The sequence below is a fragment of the Gobio gobio genome (genome assembly GCF_949357685.1).
Source record: "Gobio gobio genome assembly, chromosome: 3".
In the NCBI taxonomy this organism is placed as follows: Eukaryota; Metazoa; Chordata; class Actinopteri; order Cypriniformes; family Gobionidae; genus Gobio; species Gobio gobio.
Genome location: NC_137099.1, coordinates 50800130 through 50826515, shown reverse-complemented (window position 1 = coordinate 50826515; position 26386 = coordinate 50800130). Strand labels below are relative to the sequence as shown.

The following is a 26386-nucleotide window of genomic DNA, read 5'->3' as shown; positions in this document are numbered from 1 at the left end:
GAGAATGTACTAAAGAGAAAGCAAGGATACACTGAGTGTTGTTGAAAGAAGAAGGAACACTTGGTCTGCGAATGTGATAAATGATGTAGATCCCAAGGTGTTTATATATATATACTTTAAAAGAAGCTCCAGACAGACAACAAAAGACTAGGATGATAAAAAACCTCAATCTTCTCGTCCTCTTTTAGCCCCGCTGCCTTCAAAAGCTTTAAAGTCCAGAGATGGTCTGTGTCATGCATCTTGATGCCATCTACACTGACCCTACAGAAGGGGTTAACCAGCCCATTGCTGTAGAAGCACTATGTCTATTCTGAGATCTTTGAAAACAGCTCCCGGATCCCAGTGAACAAAACACCAAGGTTTTATAAATACCTGTGAGCCCACCTAAAGAGCACACTAGGACATAAAACAACAAAGCTGCACTGAACAAGAAAATTTAGACCACACTTTATGTTTTAAAAAGTTTAACATCTTGTTCTGTTTAAACAGTCTGACATATTGAATCAGCGTTTTTTTTCTTTTTCGGCGGGGGGTCAAATAAATACAAAGCAGTACCAAGATGCATGTTGACTAAATTCAAGCATTAAAGAGAAAACAGTGTCTTCACTTTTATCTTTTTACACATTCATTTCCCACATATAATTGAATGAGGAAAGGAAAAACAAAAGAAAACAGCAACAACAGACTAGCATGTTGACTACTTGAACATACATTTTGCTCTCCTTTCTTTCTGGTCAGCAAATTACTCAATGACTCTCTGATCAAAGTCAGTCATCTCAGTAGTGTCATGACGTTTGCATTTTTCAGTCAGATATTTGAGGTCTCTTACCCCAGTTGTTATCCACAAAACTTCAGTACCGCCACTTTGAAATAAAAGACAGGGAAAGCAATAAAGGGCATTGCTAACAAAACATACAGCCAGCCACCTACGTTTCTCATAACAAGCCTGCTGCTGGATTTGTAAATCGCGTCGGTCTGGTTCGGGATCCTTTATCCTTTTTTTTTCTTCCAGTGAACGCCTTGTGAAAGAATTTGGTTTAACTGCTGCCATCTCTACGAAAGGGATCATCCTAACAAGGTTTTGGCAGAGTCGGAGTGACGGTGTCGCCCGCACACTTTCGCTTTAGTGGCCAAGAGCGTAAAGTTGAATGACAGCTGACGAGAACCAATCAGATTGGATAAAATAACATATCCAATTCTGATTCGCCAGGGACGCAGCGACCTGCGTCCGGAGGAGGATCTTTAAGAAACCAATTAGAGACCAGCTTCAGGTCACATGCTGCCCGTAGATTTTTGGACTCAGATAGACTTCCATTTGTCCGGCGTCCCTCGTCCATGAAACAGTATGAAACATATTGAAGAACATATAAAATAGTTAACCGATTAAAGCCAGTTTTTATTAAATGTTGAGGCTCTTACTAACAGCCGGCACATCGTATGAGTAAACTATTTTATTTTTATTCCATTTTTATATAATTTTTGTATACATGTTTATTTCTGGAATTTTGATGGGGGCAGCGCCCCAGCGCCCTCTATTGACAAGCCGCCACTGTTTTTGATATAAGTCTCTTATGGTGCACACCAAAAGCAAAGTGAACATTCGCATCGCGTTACTCGCTCTAGTTTTCTCGCGGGATAACTCGTTTTCCTCGTCACTCGTACGAATAAAAACATTGCGCGATGAGGGAAGCCCAGTTTGTTAACTTGTCAAACCGGATGTGTCAATAAGCTCTTCACTGATTGGCTTGCGCGACAACACGTCATGCAAATTTTCTGTTTAATTTGACATTTTTCAACTTGCGCGGAAGACGCAATTGAGGTAAATATCACATGTTCGCGAGGCAAACGTGTCGCCTGGTGCGAATCCGCTTCTTTCCATGGACTTTGTATACAATCTACTTGCGCAAATAATTAAATTCCCGTTTGGTGTGCACACGCATTATGCTCATCAAGGCAACATTTATTTGATCAAAAATAAAGTATAAACAGTAATATTGTGAAATATTTTTATACTTTTCTATCTTACTATATAAAAAAATATATTTTTAGCATCATTACTCCAGACTTTAGTCACATGATTCTTCAGAAATCAATATGCAGATTTGATGTTCAAGTATCATTTCTTATTATTATCAATGCTGCTTAATATTTTTTATCAAAACCATGATACACTTTATGCAGGATTCTTTGTTGAACAGAAACCCCAGCATGTATTAAAAATAGATATATTTTGCATTATAAATGTATTTTCTGTTACTTATGATCAATATAAGGCATCATTGCTGAATTATTAATATTATTAATAATAATTTCTCTCGTATTAATAATTAATTAAGTATTAATTTATTTCAGGAAAAAAAAAAAAAAAACTAACTTACTGACCCCAACATTTTGAATGGTAATGAGCAAGCAAACTTAGTGATATTAGTTATTAACCCTGCAAACTTTGATTATGTTCAGACTAGCGAGTTTGTGAGAAGAACAGCAATGTGAATGAACGAGTATAAGCATACCTATAATAATAATCAAATCTCTAAATTAAGATAACATCTAAAACTATCATCAGCGTATAATTACAATCAGTCTACATTTGAGACCTTCTTTTAATTGGAGTCAGATCAAATTTATAACAGACCCAAACTAAAGTAAATTAAACCATTTGAGAAACTTCCTCCAGAAGCAGAAGAAAAGATATACACGCAGGGAATCATTGCCCATTCTACTAGATTCAGCTGTAACACTTTAGTTTAGGGTCCAACTCTCACTATTAACTAGTTGCTTATTAGCATGCATATTGGCTGTTTATAAGGCACATTATAATGCCTTATTCTGCATGACCATATTTTACATTCCTCCTACCCAATACCTAAACTTTACAACTACATTACTAACTATTAATAAGCAGTAATTAGGAGGTTTTTGGGGGGCAAAATTCACAGTTAATAGTTAAAACTAAGATGTTGGATCAGTGGGCGGATCTAATAAGCTTAAACTGGTTCAGTTGGTAAAGTGTTTAGTTCACTCACCACTCAAAGTCATGTGCTCTGCAGATGCAGGGTTCAGCAGAAAGGATCCTGGAGTTGTCCCATCCCACCATGCAGTAGTTTCCAGGACGACGCTTCATGTAGATCTGCTTTTGACCCATTATGCATGGCTCACCCTTAGAAAGAATTAAAGTCAGCTACAATCAATATTGCAATTTAGAAATTGTGTTTCTGCACTTTCCCCCCCCCCATTTTACCTGGTTATGGAGGTGCCAGGTTTGGTAGTCTCCCTCTGTGCACCTTCTGGTAAATATGGGCTTGTAGTTAATTTTGATAAGCTGCCATTCAGACCGATGACTGAAGTGCCCGAAAAACCTGCCAATAGACAAAGAAAGGTTTAATTCTCCTTCATTAGCTGGTTCAGGCGTGTAAAAGGCGTTGGAATTAAATTTTGCAAAAAGGTACATCTCCAGAGGCTGGATTGAACAATCCTTAGTTACTTTATTAGCCATGTCTGAAAATGCTCTTTATATCCTATGGACGATGCGTGGTTAATAATTGAATGGCCTATAGTTCACTCTTGTAGAAATACAGATTTATTTTACAGGTTAACTTAACATCGTATTTTGTCCAGTACTTGGATAACGCTATAAATAAATAAATATGCACTTGTTCATGTGTTTTATTCTTATTGACAGTCATTTAATTCTCTTGCCTTTAACAGAGTGTATTTTTACACTGAGTGCAAATAGCGTGCCTTGTTGGCAAGTGCTATTTGCACTAGCTCCGCCTAACAATGCCTGGTTGGGACAAACAAGAATAAAAAAAGATGTGTATATTTCAATGTCTTCAGTGGCGTAGTCAGCAGAGCGTAAGGCTCTTTGATCTAGGTTGACGACGCGATCGACCCGGGTTCAAATCCGCCTTTTGGCGAGTTCACTCTTCTCCCTTTTCCCATCACATATCACATCGGAAAGGCATTTACTTTCAATACAAATTAAGAAAATTTTCTAAAAGTGGAAACAAAGTGCCTAACGTAATGCTTAATAATAATAGTATTAATTGGGTAATGGGATAGGGTTAGGGGTAGGTGTAGGGAGGGCTTTTATTGTCCCATTAAGCATCCATTTAATAATTTTAATAAATATAATAATTTACACTATGCTATTATTGCATCCTGTTACTGTATAAAAATACTGAGGAGCAAAAAAGTATGTATCTGTCAAAATAAAGTATAAATAGCATCTAATTACTATTATAAATAGAATATATCACAATTTTTACTTAGTATGCTATTTCACTTAGTAAATAGCATCTACAGCTATTTGCACTTAGGGTAAATATCATCTATTGCTAAGAAAATATGTAAAGTTCACTTATAGCTATTTACATCTGGTGTAAATAGCATATATCGCTATATTTGCACTTATTGCACAAATAGCCGCTGCCTATTTTTAATCATTATGAACCTATTTTAAACATGCAAACAGAGAAAAAAGGTGTCAGAATTGTTCCTTGTCACTGGGGAATACCCTTAAAATGACATTTTACCACAAAAAGGTTCATAGTAGTATCTTAAGGAATGAACTTGTACTCTAAGGTACTAATATGCACCTTTTAGGAGTAAAAATGGGTACAAAGATGGGGGCTGCCCCAGTGACAAGCTGTTGTACCCCTAAAGGTACAATTTTGACACCTTTTTTCTCTGTGTGTGGCAAACAAGCAGAACAAAGATTTATGAAACAATGTTAATATGGATAGTCAGGGGCGGCGCTATAGGGGTGGGCTCATGTTTTTTTTTAAAGCCGCGAAACGTTCAGGTTTGAGGTTTCTTAACAGTAGTCAAAATATAATTTTCCGATACATATCTCTTCTAAAATATGTTAAATGGTTCAGTACTGCTTTTCCGCAGTATCCATACACCGATACCCCAGCAGCGCTCTCTCTCTTCTCCCTGACAGCGGTTCTACACAGCCACACCACCTGTCACTCATTCAGCGCAGCGGCAGGACAGGCACTCAGACTCTCTTTCGGTCCGGTTGAAGTTTTTTTGTTATGATATAATATTAATCAACATTTGCACATTTGTCAGCTAAACATTCAGGTTTCCCATTAATGACCCAGTGCCACCATTTCATAATGAACCGAAAAAGTAAAACATAGCCTTACATAAAAGGTCCTTTCAACAAAAACAACTATAGAGTGTATTTGTGTGTGTGTGTGTGTGTGTGTGTGTGTGTGTGTGTGTGTGTGTGTGTGTGTGTGTGTGTGTGTGTGTGTGTGTGTGTGTGTGTGTGTGTGGGTGTGTGTGTGTGTGGGTGTGTGTGTGTGTGTGTGTGTGTGTGTGTATGCATAGGGTTGCAGCCACTGGGCTATAGAGGGTATGCACGTGACGTCACCATCGGACTTAGTGACTGCGGTTATGCCTACTGAGTGGCAAAAAGACAGCATTAGTTTTCAGTGTGAATGCTGCGAAAAGCACACAAAACACATATAAAATGGGAAAGAGCTTTGAGATAGATTTGATGACAAATCTGAGGTTTATTTTTACAGAAAAGATAAGCAACTGGATCGCAGCAATTCACAGAAACCACTGAACTCCAGGCAACGAAACGTGGATTTACCGTTATCATTTTGTGTCAATATGTTTTTGAATTTTGGGGTAAAATCCTACCCTATATATTGCATTGTTATACATTGTATTGACCACTCATCAATTAAATATTTAATTATGACGATATAACATTGATATAAGTGATCACCTGGATTTAGACCTACCTATATTGTATTTATGTAAAGCGTTCACAGGCAAATTTGCTTTATGTATTTGCCCAGCGTCGAAATCAGGCTTATATAAATGTCAGGAAACAAGCGTCCTGGTCTCTGGATCTTTGGTCAGTTGTAAGGAACACGACTTTCCTTTAAACTGATGTAGTCATTTGTTGTAATTTTTTTTTTTTGCAGTTTCCCCTATTAAACCCTCTATAACCAATATTCATAGATCTAGCCTATGTCATGTGGTTGTGTACGATTTGGCAATAGGGGGCAGCCTATACACAAGTCAAAATTATTTAAACATTATCGGGAGGTCGAGAGGTGCCCGTAACGCACTCGGTTCATCTCGTAATTCCTCTGACAATGCAAGCCGTGACTATACGAGCTTCACAATTTCACCATGATTACTCCCGAGAGAAAGAAAATGCCTTCGAGTTCGTACGACAGCAAAAATCCAGTGTGTGCACCCGGGTTTAGTCAAGAAGAGACCGTCTGACTGACATGTAAAGTGACTGTAGTCATGACATCTGAGGCTGAGACTAGGTATATCACCAACATCTCTGCAGAGCTGCAGGATTCCAGGGTTAGCTACAGTTTATATTTAACAATAAACCCGATCATTTCAGTCCCATCTTATCCAATACTGCAAGGATTGTTTAATGTGTGTTTAAAGTAATAATTAAAAAGTACAAAATGACCCTGAAAAAAGTACAAAATGTTAAACTACATACAAGCACTGAGACGTAATGAGAAATGTTGTTGGTTCACTGAGACGAAACAACATTAGCTTAAGAGTCTGATTAATTAACCTTTCCTCGTGAGTGTATCTCTTGAACGAGCAGAGCTCAGAGGAATATATTCGAGAAATAGGACATAATGAGGACGCACATGCTGTGTGCGTGTGTGAGAGAAAGATGATGGTCAAAAACAAACCTCTACAGACTTACGTCATGATCTGATTTTCTGCACCTCCCTCCACCAAAACACCGTCCACGAACAGTGGCATGGCTGAGAAACTGTGACGAGTCCACTGACGACCTTCATCGAAGCTGATCCTGCAGAAGACATTGAGATGTTCAAATGTCAGAGGATGACAAAACTACAAACAGAAGAACGAATGTCATGTGGGTTTGGAATAGGGTTAAGTTCTTCAGATATGTTTTCATTTAGCTTTAATTCTGTGCAAAATGTCCTTTTAGTTTTTATTATATTTAGTCAACCTATCCTGTTTTTATTCAATCTGGAAATTAGATATGCACCGATTGCAATTTTCTTGGCCGATTTTCGATGCGGACCTGGGGGATTTTCTTTCATCTATAATTGACAGCATACAAACAAAAATCTACTTTTCTTCATTGCAAATTGTTTTTCCTAAAAAAAACACAAGTACAAAGTCAGTAATAAAATAAGAACAAATAAAAAAAGGGCAAACAACAGCACAAATAAATAAAATAGAATAAAGAGAGATATGAAAAACATGTCTTTATGTTTTTCAGGCGGGTCTAAATACTTCAGAAAAAATAACACTGGATAGTCTTCATTGTAAAAAATGTTATGATTATTTAATTTAAGATTAATGCTTACAATTAAAGTTACAAAAGTTAAAGAACAGAGAGTGATTTTCTTTGTCTTTTGTTCTTTTATTAACATGACAGACAACAGCAGGAATATTAGACTGCTGTCATTTATGCATGGATCCAATATACTGTTATCTTTCTCAACTATTTATGTTCCAAAATTGACTGTTTAACTGTATACTCACCATGGGCAAGATGGGCATTTTGACATCATTTTGTGTGTAACACTCCGGCGTGTTGACTCCGATTGTTCGAATATTACAATTAAATAATACTTAAATCGATCTGTCATCCTCAATAAACCCGTCTCCAGCGTGTTGCCTCCGATCATTCGAATATTGCACTTTAATAATTATTTAATCAACATCATCCTCAATAAACCCGTCTCCAGCATGTTGCCCCCGGTCCCTCGAATATTCTGATCTATTATGACCTCTGAGCTGTATGCTGGCAGAATAATAATAATAATAATAATAATAATAATAATAATAATACGCTGTTTGTTAATTGGCCAGAGGAGAACTGGCACCCCGACTGAGCCTGGTTTCTCCCAAGGTTTAATTTTCTCCATTAGGTCACCTAATGGGGTTTTGGTTTCCTTGCCACTGTTGCCTCTGGCTTGGCGTGCTCAGTTGGGGACACTAAATTTTTCAACTAAACATCGAAATAAATCGAATTAATAAACTAAATTAACCATTTAAACTAAATTACTGATCTAATTATTGATCTAAAGCCCACATTGTCACTGTGTGATAATTGAAATGAACTGATGACATCAGCGTTTTTTTCCAGAATGGCTATACAGCTGAATAAAATTATGCTGCATTATTTTCCTGTTTAACACTGTAAAGCTGCTTTGAAACAATCTACATTGTTAAAAGCGCTATATAAATAAAGTTGACTTGACTTGACTTGTATTTGACCATTTAAGTGCAGTAAGCCACTCACTTTGGTACTTGCAACTTACAAGTTTGAGAGGTTGCTTTATGTGTGCGCACTTATAGGGCGCCCGCTTTTGGTGTGAGCATGAAACTGAACTGAATGAAACGAGTGAGTGAGAGGAGGCGGGTGTGTGTCACTTCGCAGTCAGAGAGAAGAGAGCGAGAATGCACAGCTGATGTTATTGCCTGTGCCGCTGACAACAAAATGAATTGGCTCGGAAAAAAATGAACCTGACCAGCCGGTCACCAGTCCAGGCCGAGCATACGGAAAAACGACCGATTCCAGGTCCCTGGCTGGTTGATCAGCCAAGGCTGAGTACCTTATTCAGAAATGCACGGATAATGGCTTCAAAACAAATAACGAATTCTACCGAATAATAGAAAAACTATTCGGCAGTGAGCAAGAGGATAGCATAGCAAGATATTATACATAAACTTCTAAAATCACAACCAACAATGGCTATCGGCTCTGACAATTAGGAGAAATTTAAATAAATGTAATTATTATAATAAAATTATTATTTCATGAGTTTTATAAGCCATTTTTGTTAAATTATAATTATGAAGGGAACAAAATTACAAAAGAAAAGCTCTCATTCAGTAATTTGATGAAGTTCTGACTAAAGCCCCACCCACTTCCTGTTTCATCAGAATCCCTACTGGGAATTTTAGTCAATGAAAACTTCATATTTTTGTCAAGGTGTATAATGGTTAAACTGATAATAAATATGTTAATAATTTAAATAATTCTAAATTACGTCAATGTAATGACAGAGTTGGCAGAGAGGCGCTGCCCCGGGCACCTCACGTTTTAACCGCCTGCTGCGCCTCGCGTTTTAGAAGGAGCGCTCTGAGCGTATGAGGTTGAAAAAAAAATCAACTCGGAGCGGAAAAGCGCCCGACGTCATTTTTTTTCTATTGTTCAATCGAATGAATGGAGGGGCGGGTCTTCCGTTGTGGCGACCGTTACCTTGATTAGACTGACAGGACAGCTGATTCAGTGGTTTCCGCAGCGCGCTGCTATTTTCTAAATTTAAAAAACGTCGACCAATAAAAGGCAGTGCAGTGCGCCTCGTGTTTTCGAACCTGAAAAACGTGTTCTGTGTGATTGGAGCCTAAGTGCATTTATTCTGCAGCCACAAGTGCGCTTACATTGAAAAACAATTAAAAAAAATAGTGCAGTGGAATGGCAAAACCAAGCGGCAACCTCCCGCAGTTTCTCTTGAAGCCAATATGGAAGTGACTTAAACTGCAATTCATTGACTGGCCACTAGGGACAGGCTCCAGAAGGCAGCAGAATCTCATTGAGCCCCATGTTAAAATGCCCAACTTTACAGCAGAAAAACACATGTTTACAGTCTGGTACAAATTGTGTTTTGGTCTATACGGCTAATTTTGCCCTTCATGACAACTGTGAGGGGGGTTAATTTTTTTTATAACTCATTCGTTTACATTATATAAAGCCTTAAAGTTCTGCATAATTAAGGGTGTGGCCACTTTGAGTGACAGGTGGATTGCCGTTTGTCTGCTGTCTGTTAGTCATCACGTCACCTCAGCTCCACTCACGTCTCGCCTCTTTGCCCATTTTCTATTGTCCGGGAGTGACACGCGATTACGTGCTGACAAGATGGCAATGGCCAGCTCGACCCTACTTTGCGCTTCAAAACGGCTCTTCAGAATCCTATGGGTAACGTCACGGACACTACGTCCATATTTTTTTACAGTCTATGGGCAAAACGTGCTATATGTGAACTAAGGGGCCCTTAGTGTTTAATGATAATGGTGTCATCTTGTCATTGTCAATGGTAAAAGGTCATCAATGGAATTTTTTAGTCAAAGTTTTCATTAACAGAGTGTCTATTTACACTAAGTGCAAATGGCCCACCTTGTTGGCACATGCTATTTGCACTAAGTCCACCCACTGACGTCTGGTTGTGCCAGACAAAAGGACAGAAGACACTGGTATGTGTACAGAAGCAATAGTATATGGGTAAAGCATACAGCAGAAATTTCACGCAAAACGACCGAAGGTTCGAATCCGCCTTTTGCCGAACTCGCTCTAATCCCTTTTTCCAAACCCATAACAGATTGGAAAGACATTTATTTGAAAAGTAGAAATAAAGTGTCTAACGTGTGTTTATCGGTTAGGGGTAGGTTTAGGCAGGGCTTTATTGTACCAAATAAGGCGGCATTCATTTAATAATTTTAACAAATATAATCATTTACACTCTGATATTATTGCCTACTGTTTAATGTACAACACCACTAGTGCAAATAGTATCTGCCGCTATTTATAAGTATAAATATTGTCTAACTAGTGTAAATAGCAGAGGTTTAAGAAAACCAGAAGCAACATGAAAACGAACAAAAAATAGCTTACAATTTTTTTACATCTTCACATGTAGGAGGAGTAGAAGTATCAGACAGATACTTTCTGACGGCTTATCAACATCATTGCACAGGTGCAAACAGTATAGTATCGTGTGTGACAAGGTCACAACAAAAGGACTGAAGCGAGATGGCAAAGTTGCCTCAGAGTTTTCTCCGGTCTGCTAAAAGCAACACTGAGGCAGTGTTGACATGTATCCATTAAGAGAACATACAGTCAAGGCTGTTATTTGAAGTCATACTTGCAGGAAATGACACGACTGCCCTCCACAGTTGTGACTCCACTTACTGTCTCGCTTGAGTTGTTTAAGAGAACTAAAAAATGAAGGTGCCACACTTCAGTGGGCCTAAAACTAAAGCCAAACGCTTCGAGTGATAAGAGACAAAAGATTTAAGACTCTGGAGGATTAAACATCGCTGAAGCAAAACCAGAGAGGGCCAATTTGAAGAGGGAACCAATGTGTGAACTCGAGGGGATAAGTGGGAAGCTTTAATATGGAACACTTCCCATGGTTCGCCACGCAAAAACTGATTCCAATCTGCTATTTGGCAGCCTTTGTGTCCTGCTGTTTCAGTTTTGTTCTTGTAGGGAGCATGTTCAACCTACACCAACTCATTGATTTTTTTTCCCTTCAGCGATCTTGATAGCACAGAACTGACCCTGTCAGACAGTTAGAGCGCCGACCGAAGCAAGTGAAGCGAATTTCACCAAACCAGCATGAATAAATCTGGCAGAATCAAACTTATTTTCACCTACCAAAGATGTCTAGTGGGCACAGTGGGCTGCTTCACAGCAACCAAAGCTCCACCTTTGTCCAAAAACCACACGTTGTGCTCTTCCTCAAAAATCTGCATCATGGGAAGAACAACATGGAGTTATTTTCATCTATCTATCTATCTATCTATCTATCTATCTATCTATCTATCTATCTATCTATCTATCTATCTATCTATCTATCTATCTATCTATCTATCTATCTATCTATCTATCTATCTATCTATCTATCTATCTATCTATCTATCTATCTATCTATCTATCTATCTATCTATCTATCTATCTATCTATCTATCTATCTATCTATCTATCTATCAACTCAAATCATCCTTGTTCACATTACTTAAAAAACTCATGTAACTACATGAACTTAAATTTACTGAGTTGTTTCTACTAACAATGAGTATTGTCAGCTTTACTTAATAAGAGTTTGTTTGGTCAACTTAACATTGCTGAGTGAAACGAACAAACTGGGCAGTGGATCTGTATTTCCCAGCATGCTTTCCAAGGGACTGCATTAGGAAGGTAAATTTAGGGATTAACGTGTTATCTTATGTGTTTTTCAGTAAAGGGAAATATATTGTTAGTTTATGTTAGTGGTTAATGTTCAGCTATGTTGGACATTTATTGGAGCTTCTGTAAATATATAGTACATTATACTGAAGAGTGGTGCCTGTGTTTAGGCTGTGGGCACTCATATACACATTTAATGGATGGACTTCCTGCCCTCAATTAAATTAAGTTTTTCCAATTAGTTATTTTTGCATTTTGTTCCTAAAATATGCTTGTTGTTATTTAATAGTTTTCTGCTTACACTTGTAGAGCAAATAGTACATTTTATAAGGTGAATTATATTGATAAATCTGGTCACCTAACATAATAAACTTTTATAAATTTAACACAACATTATTAAGTAAAATGCACATACAAATATTATATTATAAAATATTATATTATAATATTTAACTAAAATGTTATTTGTGCAAATTACTCAATATAGTTGTGTGGAACCACTTGACGCTGCTTTTTTTTCTGCTTTTTTTTCTATCATCTATCCATCTATCTATCCATCCATCCATCCATCCATCCATCCATCCATCCATCCATCCATCCATCCATCCATCCATCCATCCATCCATCCATCCATCCATCCATCCATCCATCTATCTATCTATCTATCTATCTGTCTATCTATCTATCTGTCTGTCTGTCTGTAGCTTGTTAATTTAATATTGTTAATATAAATTAGTACATATATTTTTTAGTACAGAGGTGTGAAGCAGCCGTACCTGTCTCCAGTTATTGCCTGCGTCTGATGAAATGAACATAGCCACATTATTGTAAGACAGTTCGGAGCCAATATTTCCTAGGAAATAAACCATGTAATAATTAAAAAACAAATAGCATTTGTGTTAAATAATCAAACAATGTAGAGCACCAGCAGGCCACATTTAAAATCCATAAACCAACAAATATGCATTTATATTTGAATAACCAGCCTTTGTAATTTAGGTCAGGCAGCATGGTTCAATATTTGCTCAATTCATGCTTATATAAGCTCAATATACACACAAGATGCATATACACATACACAAACACACTCAGCTCTAACTGCAATGTTCCCTCACATCCTGACAATAATATGCACTACCATTCAAAAGTTTAGGGTTGTTGAGATTTCTGGGTAACACTTTATAATAACGTTCAGTTATAAGTCACTTATAAGTCATAGTTAATGATGAACTAATCATTTACAAAACATGACTATACATTCATAAATTATTAATAAGTGGTATGATATACCGCCTATATCCGTATATATAAGTGATGAATAGTTTACACTTTAGATAAGGGGATGCAGAAAGCTTTGTAAATGATTTATTCATGATTTATTCAAACAAATAAATGCTGTTTTAACACCCTGCATGTTTGCGCTTTTGAACAAAGACCAGATTACATCAACAAATTATATACTGATCCTTTACTAATGGTCTGTTCATCATTTGTTCAAGATTAACCATTGTTTATTGAGATCATCCTAAAACAAGTTTTCGCTCTAGGGCCAGCCGCTTTCAGTATGTCGCTCGGGACACCCACCCCCCAAGTTACTGTATGCTATATCCACACTCATTTCATATGAAAACAATTGTCTCATTTTTGTGGATTTTAGGAGAAACATCCAAGTCAAAGTCCTAAAGCTCTAAAATAGAAAGTTCTGAGCAATAACATTTTCCTCTGGGAACGACTGAATTACAGTAGAAAGAACAAGAAAGATAAGGAAAGAGTGCTGCATAGTCACAGATTAACTGATAGTCTTATGTAGTTTTGTTGTGTCGCTGTTGTTTTACGCCAACGCACATGAAAATCATGACTAGCATGAACCCGCCTGCAGTCGTCTCTGCTGTGTGCTGTTGACTGTCAGAATGAACTGAGGGGAAGTGATTGTACGTCCTTGAGTTGCCTGTGAGAAATTAGCTTATTTCCTTCGAGTGACAACTTTAACAGCAAACCCACTGGGAATGTGAAATGAGAGATATTTTCATGCTTAGAGAAATTCTATATATTTAAAAACTGATTGCACTTGAGGCGATTTCATGACAAATATTTGACACCTGGCCATTCATTACAGTACAGGACAAGTGATAGTGGAAATGAGTTATGGCACTTGATTACATCTGGATTACACTGGATTGCTATTAATGTTGAAAACAGTTGTATAGCTTTATATTTTTGTGGAAAACAGGATTAGTGTAGTGGTTTTACATGCATCAAACATGCGAACATGCATCAAAGCCATTGCATAGGCCAAAACAATGCAGGCAAATATGAAGACATTCATATAAGAGAATTATGTGTATTACTGTACATCGCTAACTGCATGGAACCACATAGTTTGTTCTAATAGCAGGGCAGTGTAACTGTGCAACTGAGAGCTAGTCACTTCAGCTAGTTGGCAAATTAAGCATTAAAATACAATACAAGCTGCTAACTATCACACTGTAAAAAAATAAAAATAAATAAAGGGGTGGTTCAACCAAAAATGACATTTCTGTCATCAATAACTCACCCTCATTTCGTTCCAAACCAGTAAGTCCTTAGTTCATCTTCAGAACACAAATTAAGATAGGCCTGTTTTTGATGAAATTCTAGAGCACTCTGACCCCGAATAGTTCGCAATGTTATTACCACTTTCAAGGCCCAGAAAGGTAGTGAATACATTGATAAAATAGTCCATGTTACTACAAGTGGTTCAACCTTAATGTTATGAAGCGACGAGAATACTTTTTGTGCGCAAAAAAAAAAGACTATTCAACTATTTCTTCTCTTCTGTGTCAGTCTCCTACGCCGTTCAAAGGTTCTACGTCAGAACGCCGGCTTTGTATTGGCCACTGATTGTCCAGCTTCTGCGTCAGCATCACTCTCATGCGTTGTTGTGCACATGTGAACAGCGTCGGCCAATAGTGAGCCGGCGTTCTGACGTAGAACTTGGAGGCGCTGCACTGTGTTAACTACTTTAACAGCGTCAGACGGACACAGAAGAGACTGTCGTTATTTTTGTTTTGTTTTGGGGGTTTTTGTGCACAAAAAGAATTTCTGTTGCTTCATAACATTAAAGGTCCCATGACGTGGATTTTTTTTTTTAATGTTTCCTGAGGTGTACTTATATTGTTAGTATGATTTTTACATCATAAAATGTCATAATTTAGAAATAAAAGGAATTATTTATATCCTGATTTTAGCCCTGTGGCTTGAATGCTCTGTTTGAAAGGCCATGTCTGCTGTGAGACTTCAGTGAAAATGCCCACTGTTGTGATTGGCTGACATCTTTGCATTTGAAATGAGTATTACATTTTGTGGCGGAGGGGGCGTGGTTTAGCGAGGTCTGCACGAAGAGAGAGAGTCGGGAGAGTGGCGATGGGCACTTGCGTCTGATTGCGGTGATTAGCGTGGATATAAGCCAGAGAAAAGCAAGCACTGCCAGAGAAAGACGGACTGGGCACTTGTGGACCAGAGAGACAGAGAGCTGGAGAAAGATTGCTGTGAGCAATTGTTTTTGTGAGCGCAAGTTTATTTTGTTTGTATCTGAGAGTTCTGAATAAACACGAGTCCCAGTCACGCAGACCCGGTCTTCTTCCTCCTTATTCTACGAACTTTGTTACACATGTATTCGGATGTACATGGATCTATGACCTCTCATTCGAATATTGCAATTTAATAATTGTTTAATCAATACGTCATCCTTAATAAACCCGTCTCTGCCGTGATGAGTCAGATCTTTCGAATATTGCAATTTAATAATAGTTTAATCGATACGTGATCCTCAACAAACCCGTCTCTGGCGTGTTGCGTCCGATCATTCGAATATTCCGATCTAATATGACCCCTGACCTGTAAAGTTGCCAGAATAATAATCATACGCTGTTTGTTAATTGGCCAGAGGAGAACCTTGAGCCTGGTTTCTCCCAAGGTTTATTTTTCTCCATTATGCCACCTGATGGAGTTTTGGTTCCTTGCCACTGTTGCCTTTGGCTTGGCTTGCTCAGTTGGGGACACAACATTTTCAAATAAATATCCAAATAAATCTAATTAGTAAACTAAATTAACCATATAAACTACATGATCTGCCCACATTGTCACTGTATGATAATTGAAATTAGCTGATGACATCACCGTTTTCTCCGGAGCAGCTGTACAGCCTAATAAAATTCCTGTTAAACACTATGAAGCTGCTTTGAATCAATCTGCATTGAAAAAAGCGCTATATAAATAAAGTCGACTTGACTTGACAGGTGGAACCCCTCTCGAATACTTTTACTACGTTTTTTTTTTTTACTATTACAGCTGTCGAGATTAACGAATCATGAAAGTGTTGATTATAGCATTATTTTTAGATCTTTTTCCATCACATGAAAGGCTGCAGTGATGAGCATTGAGTACACAGACAGTCTGTTGATCGCGTGAATGCAGGGATCTCGTCATTGCAACCCTATTTTTCTCACAAAATGCTTTCACCACAACTAACAGCAAACACAATATCGACATGAATACAGTAAGAGCCTCGTTGTGCAGCATAACAGCGTCATTCATTATAATGGCAGTTTGGACAAGTGTGCAGATACACTCGCAACGTGTGATTGACAGATCCGAACATTATAAAGAGAGTGTTCTTTGATCGCTAATCTAGCATCTAATCACAATTTAAATAACAGATTTGTTTCATGCTACTAAGAGAACCAATGTGAAGTTGATCGTTTAGTCACTGGCTTGATTCACTGATGCATAAACAGTATTAAACGATTTAGGAAGAAAGTCTGTGTGAACTTGAATGATTAGCTACACATCAGAAATCACTGATTACAAATAAGGCATTACTGAACACTGTTACTCACTGTTTGAGGCGGTGCTGTCGAATCCATATTGTAAAAGTCTGTTTGTAAAGCCTGTGCTGACATTGCGACTAAAATAAACTGAATCCGTTTTCTCCATATTCTCTGGGCGGGGAAAGCAGAGGAAGGGGAGGTAACCTTTCCCCATAAGACGACATATAGGGAAGTTTCCAGATCGGCCCATTTGAGCTTTAATTTTCTCAAAGGCAGAGCAGGAGACCCAGGGCTTGGTTTATACCCATCGCCATTTCTAGCCACTGGGGGACCATAGACAGGCTAGGGGAACTCATATTAATGTTAAAAAACCTCATAAAGTGAAATTTTCATGTCATGGGACCTTTAAGGTTGAACCATTGCAGTAACATGGACTATTTTAACGATGTTATTATTACCTTTCTTGGCCTTGAAAGTAGTAATAACTTTGCAGTCTATGTGGGGTCAGAAAGCTCTCAGATTTCATCAAAAATATCTCAATTTGTGTTCCGAAGATGAACGAAGATCTTCCGTGTTTGGAACGACATAAGAGTGAGTAAATAATGACATAATTTTCATTTTTGGGCAAACTAACCCTTTAAGTACAATCTACTTGAATGATTAAGTCATTGCAACTTAAATTACATTACACTTAGAACTGAATTTGTTAAACTGACTGCTGAAATTGTTGAATTTTGTATAACTTATAAAAAAAAATTGTTGAACTTATTTTGATGAGTTAAAGAGATGTAAAAACATATGTTGTTATAAGCCATTGATCATAATTTTTTTTTTCAGATTGAGTATTAAAAGTAAACCTAATTGACCATGAAAGATGCAAACTATAGGCCAACAATATGTATAATTCACCCAAAAATGGAAATTCTCACCTTCATGTCATTCCAAACCTGTAGGACTTTCTTCTGCAGAACACAAAAGATATTTCGAATAACATTGGTAAACAAACAGTTTTATAACCATTGACTTCCACTGTATGGACATTTATCAAAATCAGAAGACAATGTCATATGCGTTTTGGAATGACATAAGGCTGAGTAAATAACAGAATTTTATCAGATTTTTTTTTTGGTGAACTATCCCTTAAAAAGGTTGTTTTTGTGATTTAGGTTGGATTGCTCATTGCCGAGCTGAGAGGAGTTGTGTGCCAAAAACCACTTTTACACCAACTAAACGGACAGAACTCTGACAGCGAACAGCAAAAGCGTTGGTGTGAAAGCATTCTTAGTGACCAGCCTGAAGTAACAAGCAACGTTTTAGCTTCTTACAAACATGCTGACACACCCAACTGCAGCAGAACATGACAGTCCCACACATGCCGCCCAGGTTTTCCATATACCTGTAGCCACGATGACTCCCGGTGCCGAGCTCTTGGTGGAGATGGAGCCTGAGAGGTACGGGTTCTCTGACATCTGCAGTTGTAGGTGCAGCGAGCAAAACGGCTGAGCAGAGAGAAAGTGACACATCCTCCATTAGCCACAACAAAGCTATTATGTCGCTGTCAATCAAAACAAGCCAACGTGATCCCGCAGGCATGAGAAAGTCTAAGACAATAAGCGCAAGAGCAATGCTGTGTTAGCCATAATGTTGGTGACTTTATGCTTGATATTAAACAATTCATAATATAGAAACAACTCCCATAATTCACTGTCATGACCCTGGAGTAACATGGATAATACTGTGTGATCTATTGCGCACTGGGTACTGTTAATCTTGCGGTCGGATATCTGCAAGTAAACAAAATAACACAGCTCAGGTAAATCAAGGCAATAAATCTATGAAGCAAACCTAGCCAATCATGTTAAAGGACGATAGAGGACAATGCTGCATGAGATTCTACGCTTATCAAGGCAACATGAACAGAGTTTAGGAAATGACAGCTGTTGTGAGAATATTGTGTTTCGTTCAAATTCGGATGAAGAATATTCTGATATTTTCTAGTTCAGACCATAAAGGCCAGATTCTTGGAAGATGATAAAAAACGAAAATGTGAAGTCTCTTCACATCTTGATAGCAATCACTAAGTTAAGTGGTCTAAATGTGTATATATATATATTTATTTATATATATATATCGTCTGTGGAAGGCATAGGACCATAAAATGTTCGTCCAATCATTGCCGGTCCGAATGCAATAATTGGACTAACATTTTATGGTCCTACGCCTTCCACAGACAATATATACGCATGTCATACGTCGTATATACGTAATCTTATGGTCCCACAAATCCTATGCCTTCCACAGACAATATACTGTATACACATATACAGTGAGGAAAATAAGTATTTGAACACCCTGCTATTTTGCAAGTTCTCCCACTTAGAAATCATGAAGGGGTCTGAAATTGTCATCGTAGGTGCATGTCCACTGTGAGAGACATAATCTAAAAAAAAAAAATCCAGAAATCACAATGTATGATTTTTTAACTATTTATTTATGATTCAGCTGCAAATAGGTATTTGAACACCTGAGAAAATCAATGTTAATATTTGGTACAGTAGCCTTTGTTTGCAATTACAGAGGTCAAACGTTTCCTGTAGTTTTTCACCAGGTTTGCACACACTTCAGGAGGGATTTTGGCCCACTCCTCCACACAGATCTTCTCTAGATCAGTCAGGTTTCTGGCCTGTCGCTGAGAAACACAGAGTTTGAGCTCCCTCCAAAGATTCTCTATTGGGTTTAGGTCTGGAGACTGGCTAGGCCACGCCAGAACCTTGATATGCTTCTTACAGAGCCACTCCTTGGTTATCCTGGCTGTGTGCTTCGGGTCATTGTCATGTTGGAAGACCCAGCCTCGACCCATCTTCAATGCTCTAACTGAGGGAAAGAGGTTGTTCCCCAAAATCTCGCAATACATGGCCCCGGTCATCCTCTCCTTAATACAGTGCAGTCGCCCTGTCTCATGTGCAGAAAAACACCCCCAAAGCATGATGCTACCACCCCCATGCTTCACAGTAGGGATGGTGTTCTTGGGATGGTACTCATCATTCTTCTTCCTCCAAACACGTTTAGTGGAACTATGACCAAAAAGTTATATTTTGGTCTCATCTGACCACATGACTTTCATTGGCAAACTTATGACGGGCCTGGACATGTGCTGGTTTAAGCAGGGGAACCTTCAGTGCCATGCATGATTTCAAACCATGACGTCTTAGTGTATTACCAACAGTAACCTTGGAAACGGTGGTCCCAGCTCTTTTCAGGTCATTGACCAGCTCCTCCCATTTAGTTCTGGGCTGATTTCTCACCTTTCTTAGGATCATTGAGACCCCACGAGGTGAGATCTTGCATGGAGCCCCAGTCCGAGGCAGATTGACAGTCATGTTTCGCTTCTTCCATTTTCTAACGATTGCTCCAACAGTGGACCTTTTTTACCAAGCTGCTTGGCAATTTCCCCGTAGCCCTTTCCAGCCTTGTGGAGGTGTACAATTTTGTCTCTAGTGTCTTTGGACAGCTCTTTGGTCTTGGCCATGTTAGTAGTTGGATTCTTACTGATTGTATGGGGTGGACAGGTGTCTTTATGCAGCTAACGACCTCAAACAGGTGCATCTAATTTAGGATAATAAATGGAGTGGAGGTGGAGTTTTTAAGGGCAGACTAACAGGTCTTTGAGGGTCAGAATTCTAGCTGATAGACAGGTGTTCAAAGACTTATTTGCAGCTGTATCATACAAATAAATAGTTGAAACATTATACATTGTGATTTCTGGATTTTTTTTTTTTTTTAGATTATGTCTCTCACAGTGGACATGCACCTACGATGACAATTTCAGACCCCTCCATGATTTCTAAGTGGGAGAACTTGCAAAATAGCAGGGTGTTCAAATACTTATTTTCCTCACTGTATATGTGACTATCATGTGACTTTATGGTTCTATATTGAGAACCTTTGTGACTCGAATTTATGCATTTCAGTGGAAACACGAAATGGATCTGCAGCAGTTAGGTGGTACAAGTCAGTGCTCTTTAAGTTGTTTATGTTCATTATTATTATAATGTTATGTGTTTGATACATGAAGTAGCTTAACGCCATCTCTCGTGACGCTATTGTTTGCCCCCTTCTATATGTGTTCTTATGTTTGAAGGATGCTTTGGAGACGCTCTGAAGGGAGGATAGGATCTTATGCTTTAAAGTCTAGCTCGCTATTGCTAGCCACTCCAAAAATCGCCTACCTTACATTTAACATGTTCTATACAGTTTTCAACACAGATGATCACACCTGTCTCTGCACATGTTTGCTAACATCTTTTATCACATAATTTCTGAGCTTTGACTCACTGATGCAGTTTGTTTGCTTAATATGTTTTTTTAAATTAACTTTGTGCATCTCCCTGGGTGCAGAAACGGTGTACACTAATGTCTTGAGTTGTGTATTTCTGTATACGTTTCCAAGTTTATGTGTCGTTCGTTTTTCATGAAGGAAGTTGATTTGCCGAATTGGAAAGCATAACACTGTGGCACGCCGCGATTCGTCAAAACTAAATCGTGCCCATTATAATCAGCTGTCTACAATGGAAGCAGCCAACGGTACCTTCAATTGATGGATTCCCCATTTGAGTTGTCACGCTGCACTGCCACTTAATAGAAATAGCAGCTGTTCACTCAAAATACTAATGTAAATAAAATAAATATCAGTCTACTTTATTTTGACTGCTATTACATGAAATGGTTGTCTAATTTGAGCAATCTTCTGTTTTTCAGAGTGAGGCATAATTATACCATGGGTTAATGGTATAAGAAGTCACTGACAGCGTCGTTACGTGCTAAAGGCATAAAACGGTAGCAGACATCGCAAAGAAGCGGACTCAAGAAAGGGGAGGCCCTGCGGGGCATAGTAAGTCCCCTACAGGAACCCGTCTTGGACTGACTTGAAAGGTCCAGGACATTGCGAACCTGCTCCATCTCTTCCATCTCAGATAGGGGTATGCCGAATTTAGAGAATCAGGCAGTAAGGGATCTATTTATCATTTTTTAAATTCTCTTTACAACTGTTTTAATTATCCTTGTTTCTATTTTTAATTCTTATACATGGTATTTTTATTTCTTATGCATACGTTATCACTATTTTAATACATTTTCTATGTAAAGCACTTTGAATTACCATTGAAATGTGCTATATAAATAAAAACATATGAAAAACATATGAAATGTGCTATATAAATAAACTTGCCGTGCCTTAACGCTATCATTTGGGATCAGCACTTTTTTTTTGAAGCAAGAATGCATTGAATTAATCAAAAGTAAAAGTAAAGACGTAAAAGTAATATTTTCCATAAAAATATTAAGTGGTTTTCAACTTAAATAATGCACCAAATCAGCATATTAGAATGATTTCTAAAGGATCATGTGACAATGAAGACTGGGTGATTATGCTGAAAATTCAGCTTTGATCACAGGAATAAATTATATTTAAAAACATACTAGAAAACAGCTATTTTGAATTTAATGTTATTGTTTTACTGTATTTTTTTTTTTTTCAAATAAATGAAGACTTGGTGAGCATAAGAGACTTTCTTCAAAAACAAACAAAATATTTGAATGTTGCACATGATAAATGTATTTTACTATTCGAAAAAAGTCCATGCATAGTCAACTTCATAGCATTTCCAAATAAAGTAGCATTTGATTTAATTTTACTATTGCTGAAGTAGCCTCAAGCTAACGGCTGATTAGTCCATGTTAGTAAATATTCAGAAATAGCATGTAGCCGTGAATAGCATAGCCTCAAGCCGTGACTTGTACAAGTATGTGTATGATTTTGCAATAAAGGGCAGGTGTGATGTTTTATTACTGAGTGCAATTGTGGGTATCATGTACTTATTTACCCAACAGTAAAAAGATAACAACATGAAAGGGGGTTGGCACAAATACTACATAATCAGATTTGGAGTGCCCTCTGTCGAGACTGCTATCCTTACCATGAGCGCTAATTGCCTTTTATAGTCATTACCGGCAAAAGTCACGGATTTGACATTAAAGTAGAGAAGCAACTCTCCTAGGACCTCCAACATAACAAAACAAGAATTATATCTGCTCTCCACGCACCAGAAATTGTCCTTTTCATTCCCTTAATGGATGGCTTGACATTATTACGTGGACGGCGAAGGCAACTGAATTTCAAGTCAGTAATCGTAAGGATTATAGAAGGCTAATGAGAGCGTCAAAGAAGAGAACTATTACAGTCAAATCAGACGCAAGCCTCTTCAATCTGCAGGGGCTTTCTATGTGTTTTTCGACCTTCATTTTTTCCCCCTTCCATCTAAACATGATATGGCTACTAAATATTCATGGTTCCCTATGCATATCCAAGACCCGGAAACTACTTTTCATTCGCAAATAATAATAAAAAAATATATTACTTGAGTAACGTACACACAGGAAATCTAATATCCTTTTTGATTATGTATTACAGAGTCTGTAGCCTTTAATCAAATTCTTTGGAGAAAGAATATTACCTTGAGAGAATTAGACAGTTAAATTATAATATAAGCTAAGATATTTCAAACATTTCTTTGCATATTATTTTGTATTCCCATAAATAACAACAAAATTACAACAAAAAAAATAAATAATAATAAATAAATAATATATATATATATATATAATGTAATATGTGACCCTGGACCACAAAACCAGTCATAAGTCGCACGGGTATATTTGTGGCCAACAATAGCCAACAATATATTGTATGGGTCAAAATTATCATTAGGATATTAAGTAAAGATGATGTTCCATGAAGATATTTCCTTAGAAAAAGATTTTATTAGTAGTAGTAATATGTATTGCTAAGGGCTTCATTTGGACAACTTTAAAGGCGATTTTCTCAATATTTAGATTTGTTTTGCATTCTCAGATTCCAGATTTTTAAATAGTTTTATCTTGGCCAAATATTGTCCTATCCAAACAATCCATACGCCAATGGAAAGCTTATTTATTCAGCTTTTTTAGCATTCAGATGATAAATCATGATGTATAAATCACAATTTAAAAAATGGACTATATATACATATACTATTCTATATTACATTTATATATATATATATATATATATATATATATATATATATATATATATATATATATATATATATATATATATATATATATATATATATATATATATATATATATATATATATATATATATTATTGTATTATGAGTGAACTATTCTTTAGCAGGTTAAAGGAATAGTTCACCCATATACAAAAAAAGTAAATACATTTCCACTGTAATATACTGTAATTACAATTATATTATTTTTCTTTCTTTTTATTTTATAACAATCACAATGTATAACATGTATTTTAGTAATGATTAACATGAGATAAAAGACTAGTTCAAAAGCATTTATTTCTCTCTCTCACTTCCTTACCAGCACACAATGAATCGGATTTCCTGCCAGGTCAGTAGCAGGCGCCTGCAAAAGCCTCCAGTCGCGGCCCTTGTTGTAAGTAATGTACGTCTTCACCTGGTTCTCCACCTTCCTATTAGCAATGAGCATGCCTTCAATCCCTGCTACCTGGGAACAAGGGGGAAGAAATAAGATACAAATATGAACATGAACATCTACATCCACGGTTACAGCTCTTTCGACTGTCATCTAATAAAGCCTCTTAATTACGCAGTATCTAGTGCCCACTCTATGATAGCTCAAGCTAGCTGACATGCTCCAGACAATTTCAAGGTATTACTCTAGCTGACAAGCATCTAACCCAGTGCCAGGCTGCTCATCCTTGGCTTGAAACAAGTCCAAACTTAGCAATATTGAATCGTGACAGTGGTGCAAGCGACCCGTTTTAAATCGCACCCCGCTAGCAAAGCATGCTCTAAGGCAGGGTCCGAGTCTGTAAGTGGCACTAATAGGGACTGCATTTGACAGTGTCACAGTGACGGAGCCGCATTGGATGGACACGACTAATGAGGTCCCCTCCTCCGCTGGCCAGACGTGTCAATCACAGTGGTAATTATTTATTATCCTTTAGCTTCCATCTCTCCATTCCAATGTTCTTCCGGAAGAAGACGGATGTACTGGTTGTGGTAGAGTGCTTCATATTCAGCATGCTCTGCAAATCGGGTCACACTTCAGTGAATGGATCAGCTGCTCATTCGTGTTTACAATGAACTATGTGTTCAGCACTATGCAAACAATCAAAAGAGCGAACAAAGCAAAGATCTTTGGCCTGAAATACTTCTGATAAAAAACAGAGTAAAAGCAAAATGACCAAGAAAGTATTGCTGTTTAAACTATTTAAGAAGCCATTTGGGATGCAACATAGAGTTCTGGAAAAAATTAAGAGACCACTAAATGTATTATTGGATTTATTATTTATGAATGAACATTTTTGATTTATTCTACAAACTACTGACAATTTTTTTTATCTCCAAATTTCAAATAAATATATTGCCAAGAGCATTTATTTGTAGAAAATTACAACTGGTCACAATTGTTGAAAATTGTTGAAAAAACTAAAAAGTTTTCAGACCTCGAATAATGCAAAGAAAACACGTTTATATTCATAAAAAAAAGACACAATACTAATGTTTTATTTTAGGAAGAGTTCTGAAATCAATATTTGGTGGAATAACCCTGATTTCCAATCACAGCTTTCATGCGTCTTGGCATTCTCCCTATCAGTCCGTCACATTGCTGTTGGGAAATTCAAGCAGCTTGGCTTTTTGATTTAATGGCTGGTGACCCTCTTGCTTATTCCAGAGGTTTTCAGTTGGTTCAGGTCTGGAGATTGTGATGGCCAAGACAGGGTCTTGGTCTAGTGGTCCTCCAACCACAAATTGATTGGCCTGACTGTGTGGATTGGAGCATTGTCCAGCTGGAAAAACCAATCCTTTGAGTTTGGGAACATTGTCAGAGCAGAAGGAAACATGTTTTCTTCCAGGATAACTTTGTACATGGCTTGAGTCACACATCCTTCACAAAGACAGATCTGCCTGATTCTGATCTTCTCTTATGAGTCCAGTTTTAAGCTTTGCCCAACACCTGGTCCTCTAATGGTTAGACGGAGACCTGGAGAAGCCTACAACCCACAGTCATTCTCACCCACTGTGTGATTTGTTGGAAGATTGGTCATGATCTGGTGGTTCTTCAGTAAGGCTAGAATCAGGCAGATATGTCTTTGTTAAGGAAGCATAACTCAAGTCACGTACAAGATTATCCTGAAAGAAAAATTGCTCCCTTCTGCTCTGACAATGTTCCTTAACTCGAATGATTGTTTTTTTTCTAGTAGGACAATGCTCCAATCCACACAGCCAGACCAATCAAGGTCAGATCAAGACCCTGTCATGGCCATCGGAATCTCAAGACCTGAACCAACTGAAAACCTCTGGAATGTAAGCAAGACGGTCACAAGCTATTAAATAAAGCCAAGCTGCTTGACATTTTTGCCAGGAGTGGCATAAAGTCGCCCAACAGCAATGTGACCGACTGATAGGGAGCATGCCAAGACGCATGAAAGCTGCGATTGGAAATCAGGGTTATTCCACCAAATTTCGATTTTGGAACTCTTCTTAAAACATTAGTATTGTGCTGTTTAAAAATTAATGTAAACTTGT

At 37.6% G+C, this 26386-nt stretch overlaps 1 protein-coding gene across 1 annotated transcript in view; it reads right to left on the bottom strand.

Annotated features, from left to right (window-relative positions):
* sorcs3a (sortilin related VPS10 domain containing receptor 3a) overlaps positions 1-26386 on the bottom strand; it is a gene marked incomplete at both ends in the record, with an annotated part of 376847 nt that overhangs the window by 79404 nt on the left and 271057 nt on the right. Inside the window, 7 exons of the mRNA XM_079813000.1 lie at positions 3027-3160; positions 3242-3359; positions 6707-6814; positions 11423-11514; positions 12730-12806; positions 18158-18260; positions 24192-24338. Coding sequence (XP_079669126.1) covers positions 3027-3160; positions 3242-3359; positions 6707-6814; positions 11423-11514; positions 12730-12806; positions 18158-18260; positions 24192-24338 — 779 coding nt within the window. The remainder of the gene's footprint in view (positions 1-3026; positions 3161-3241; positions 3360-6706; positions 6815-11422; positions 11515-12729; positions 12807-18157; positions 18261-24191; positions 24339-26386) is intronic.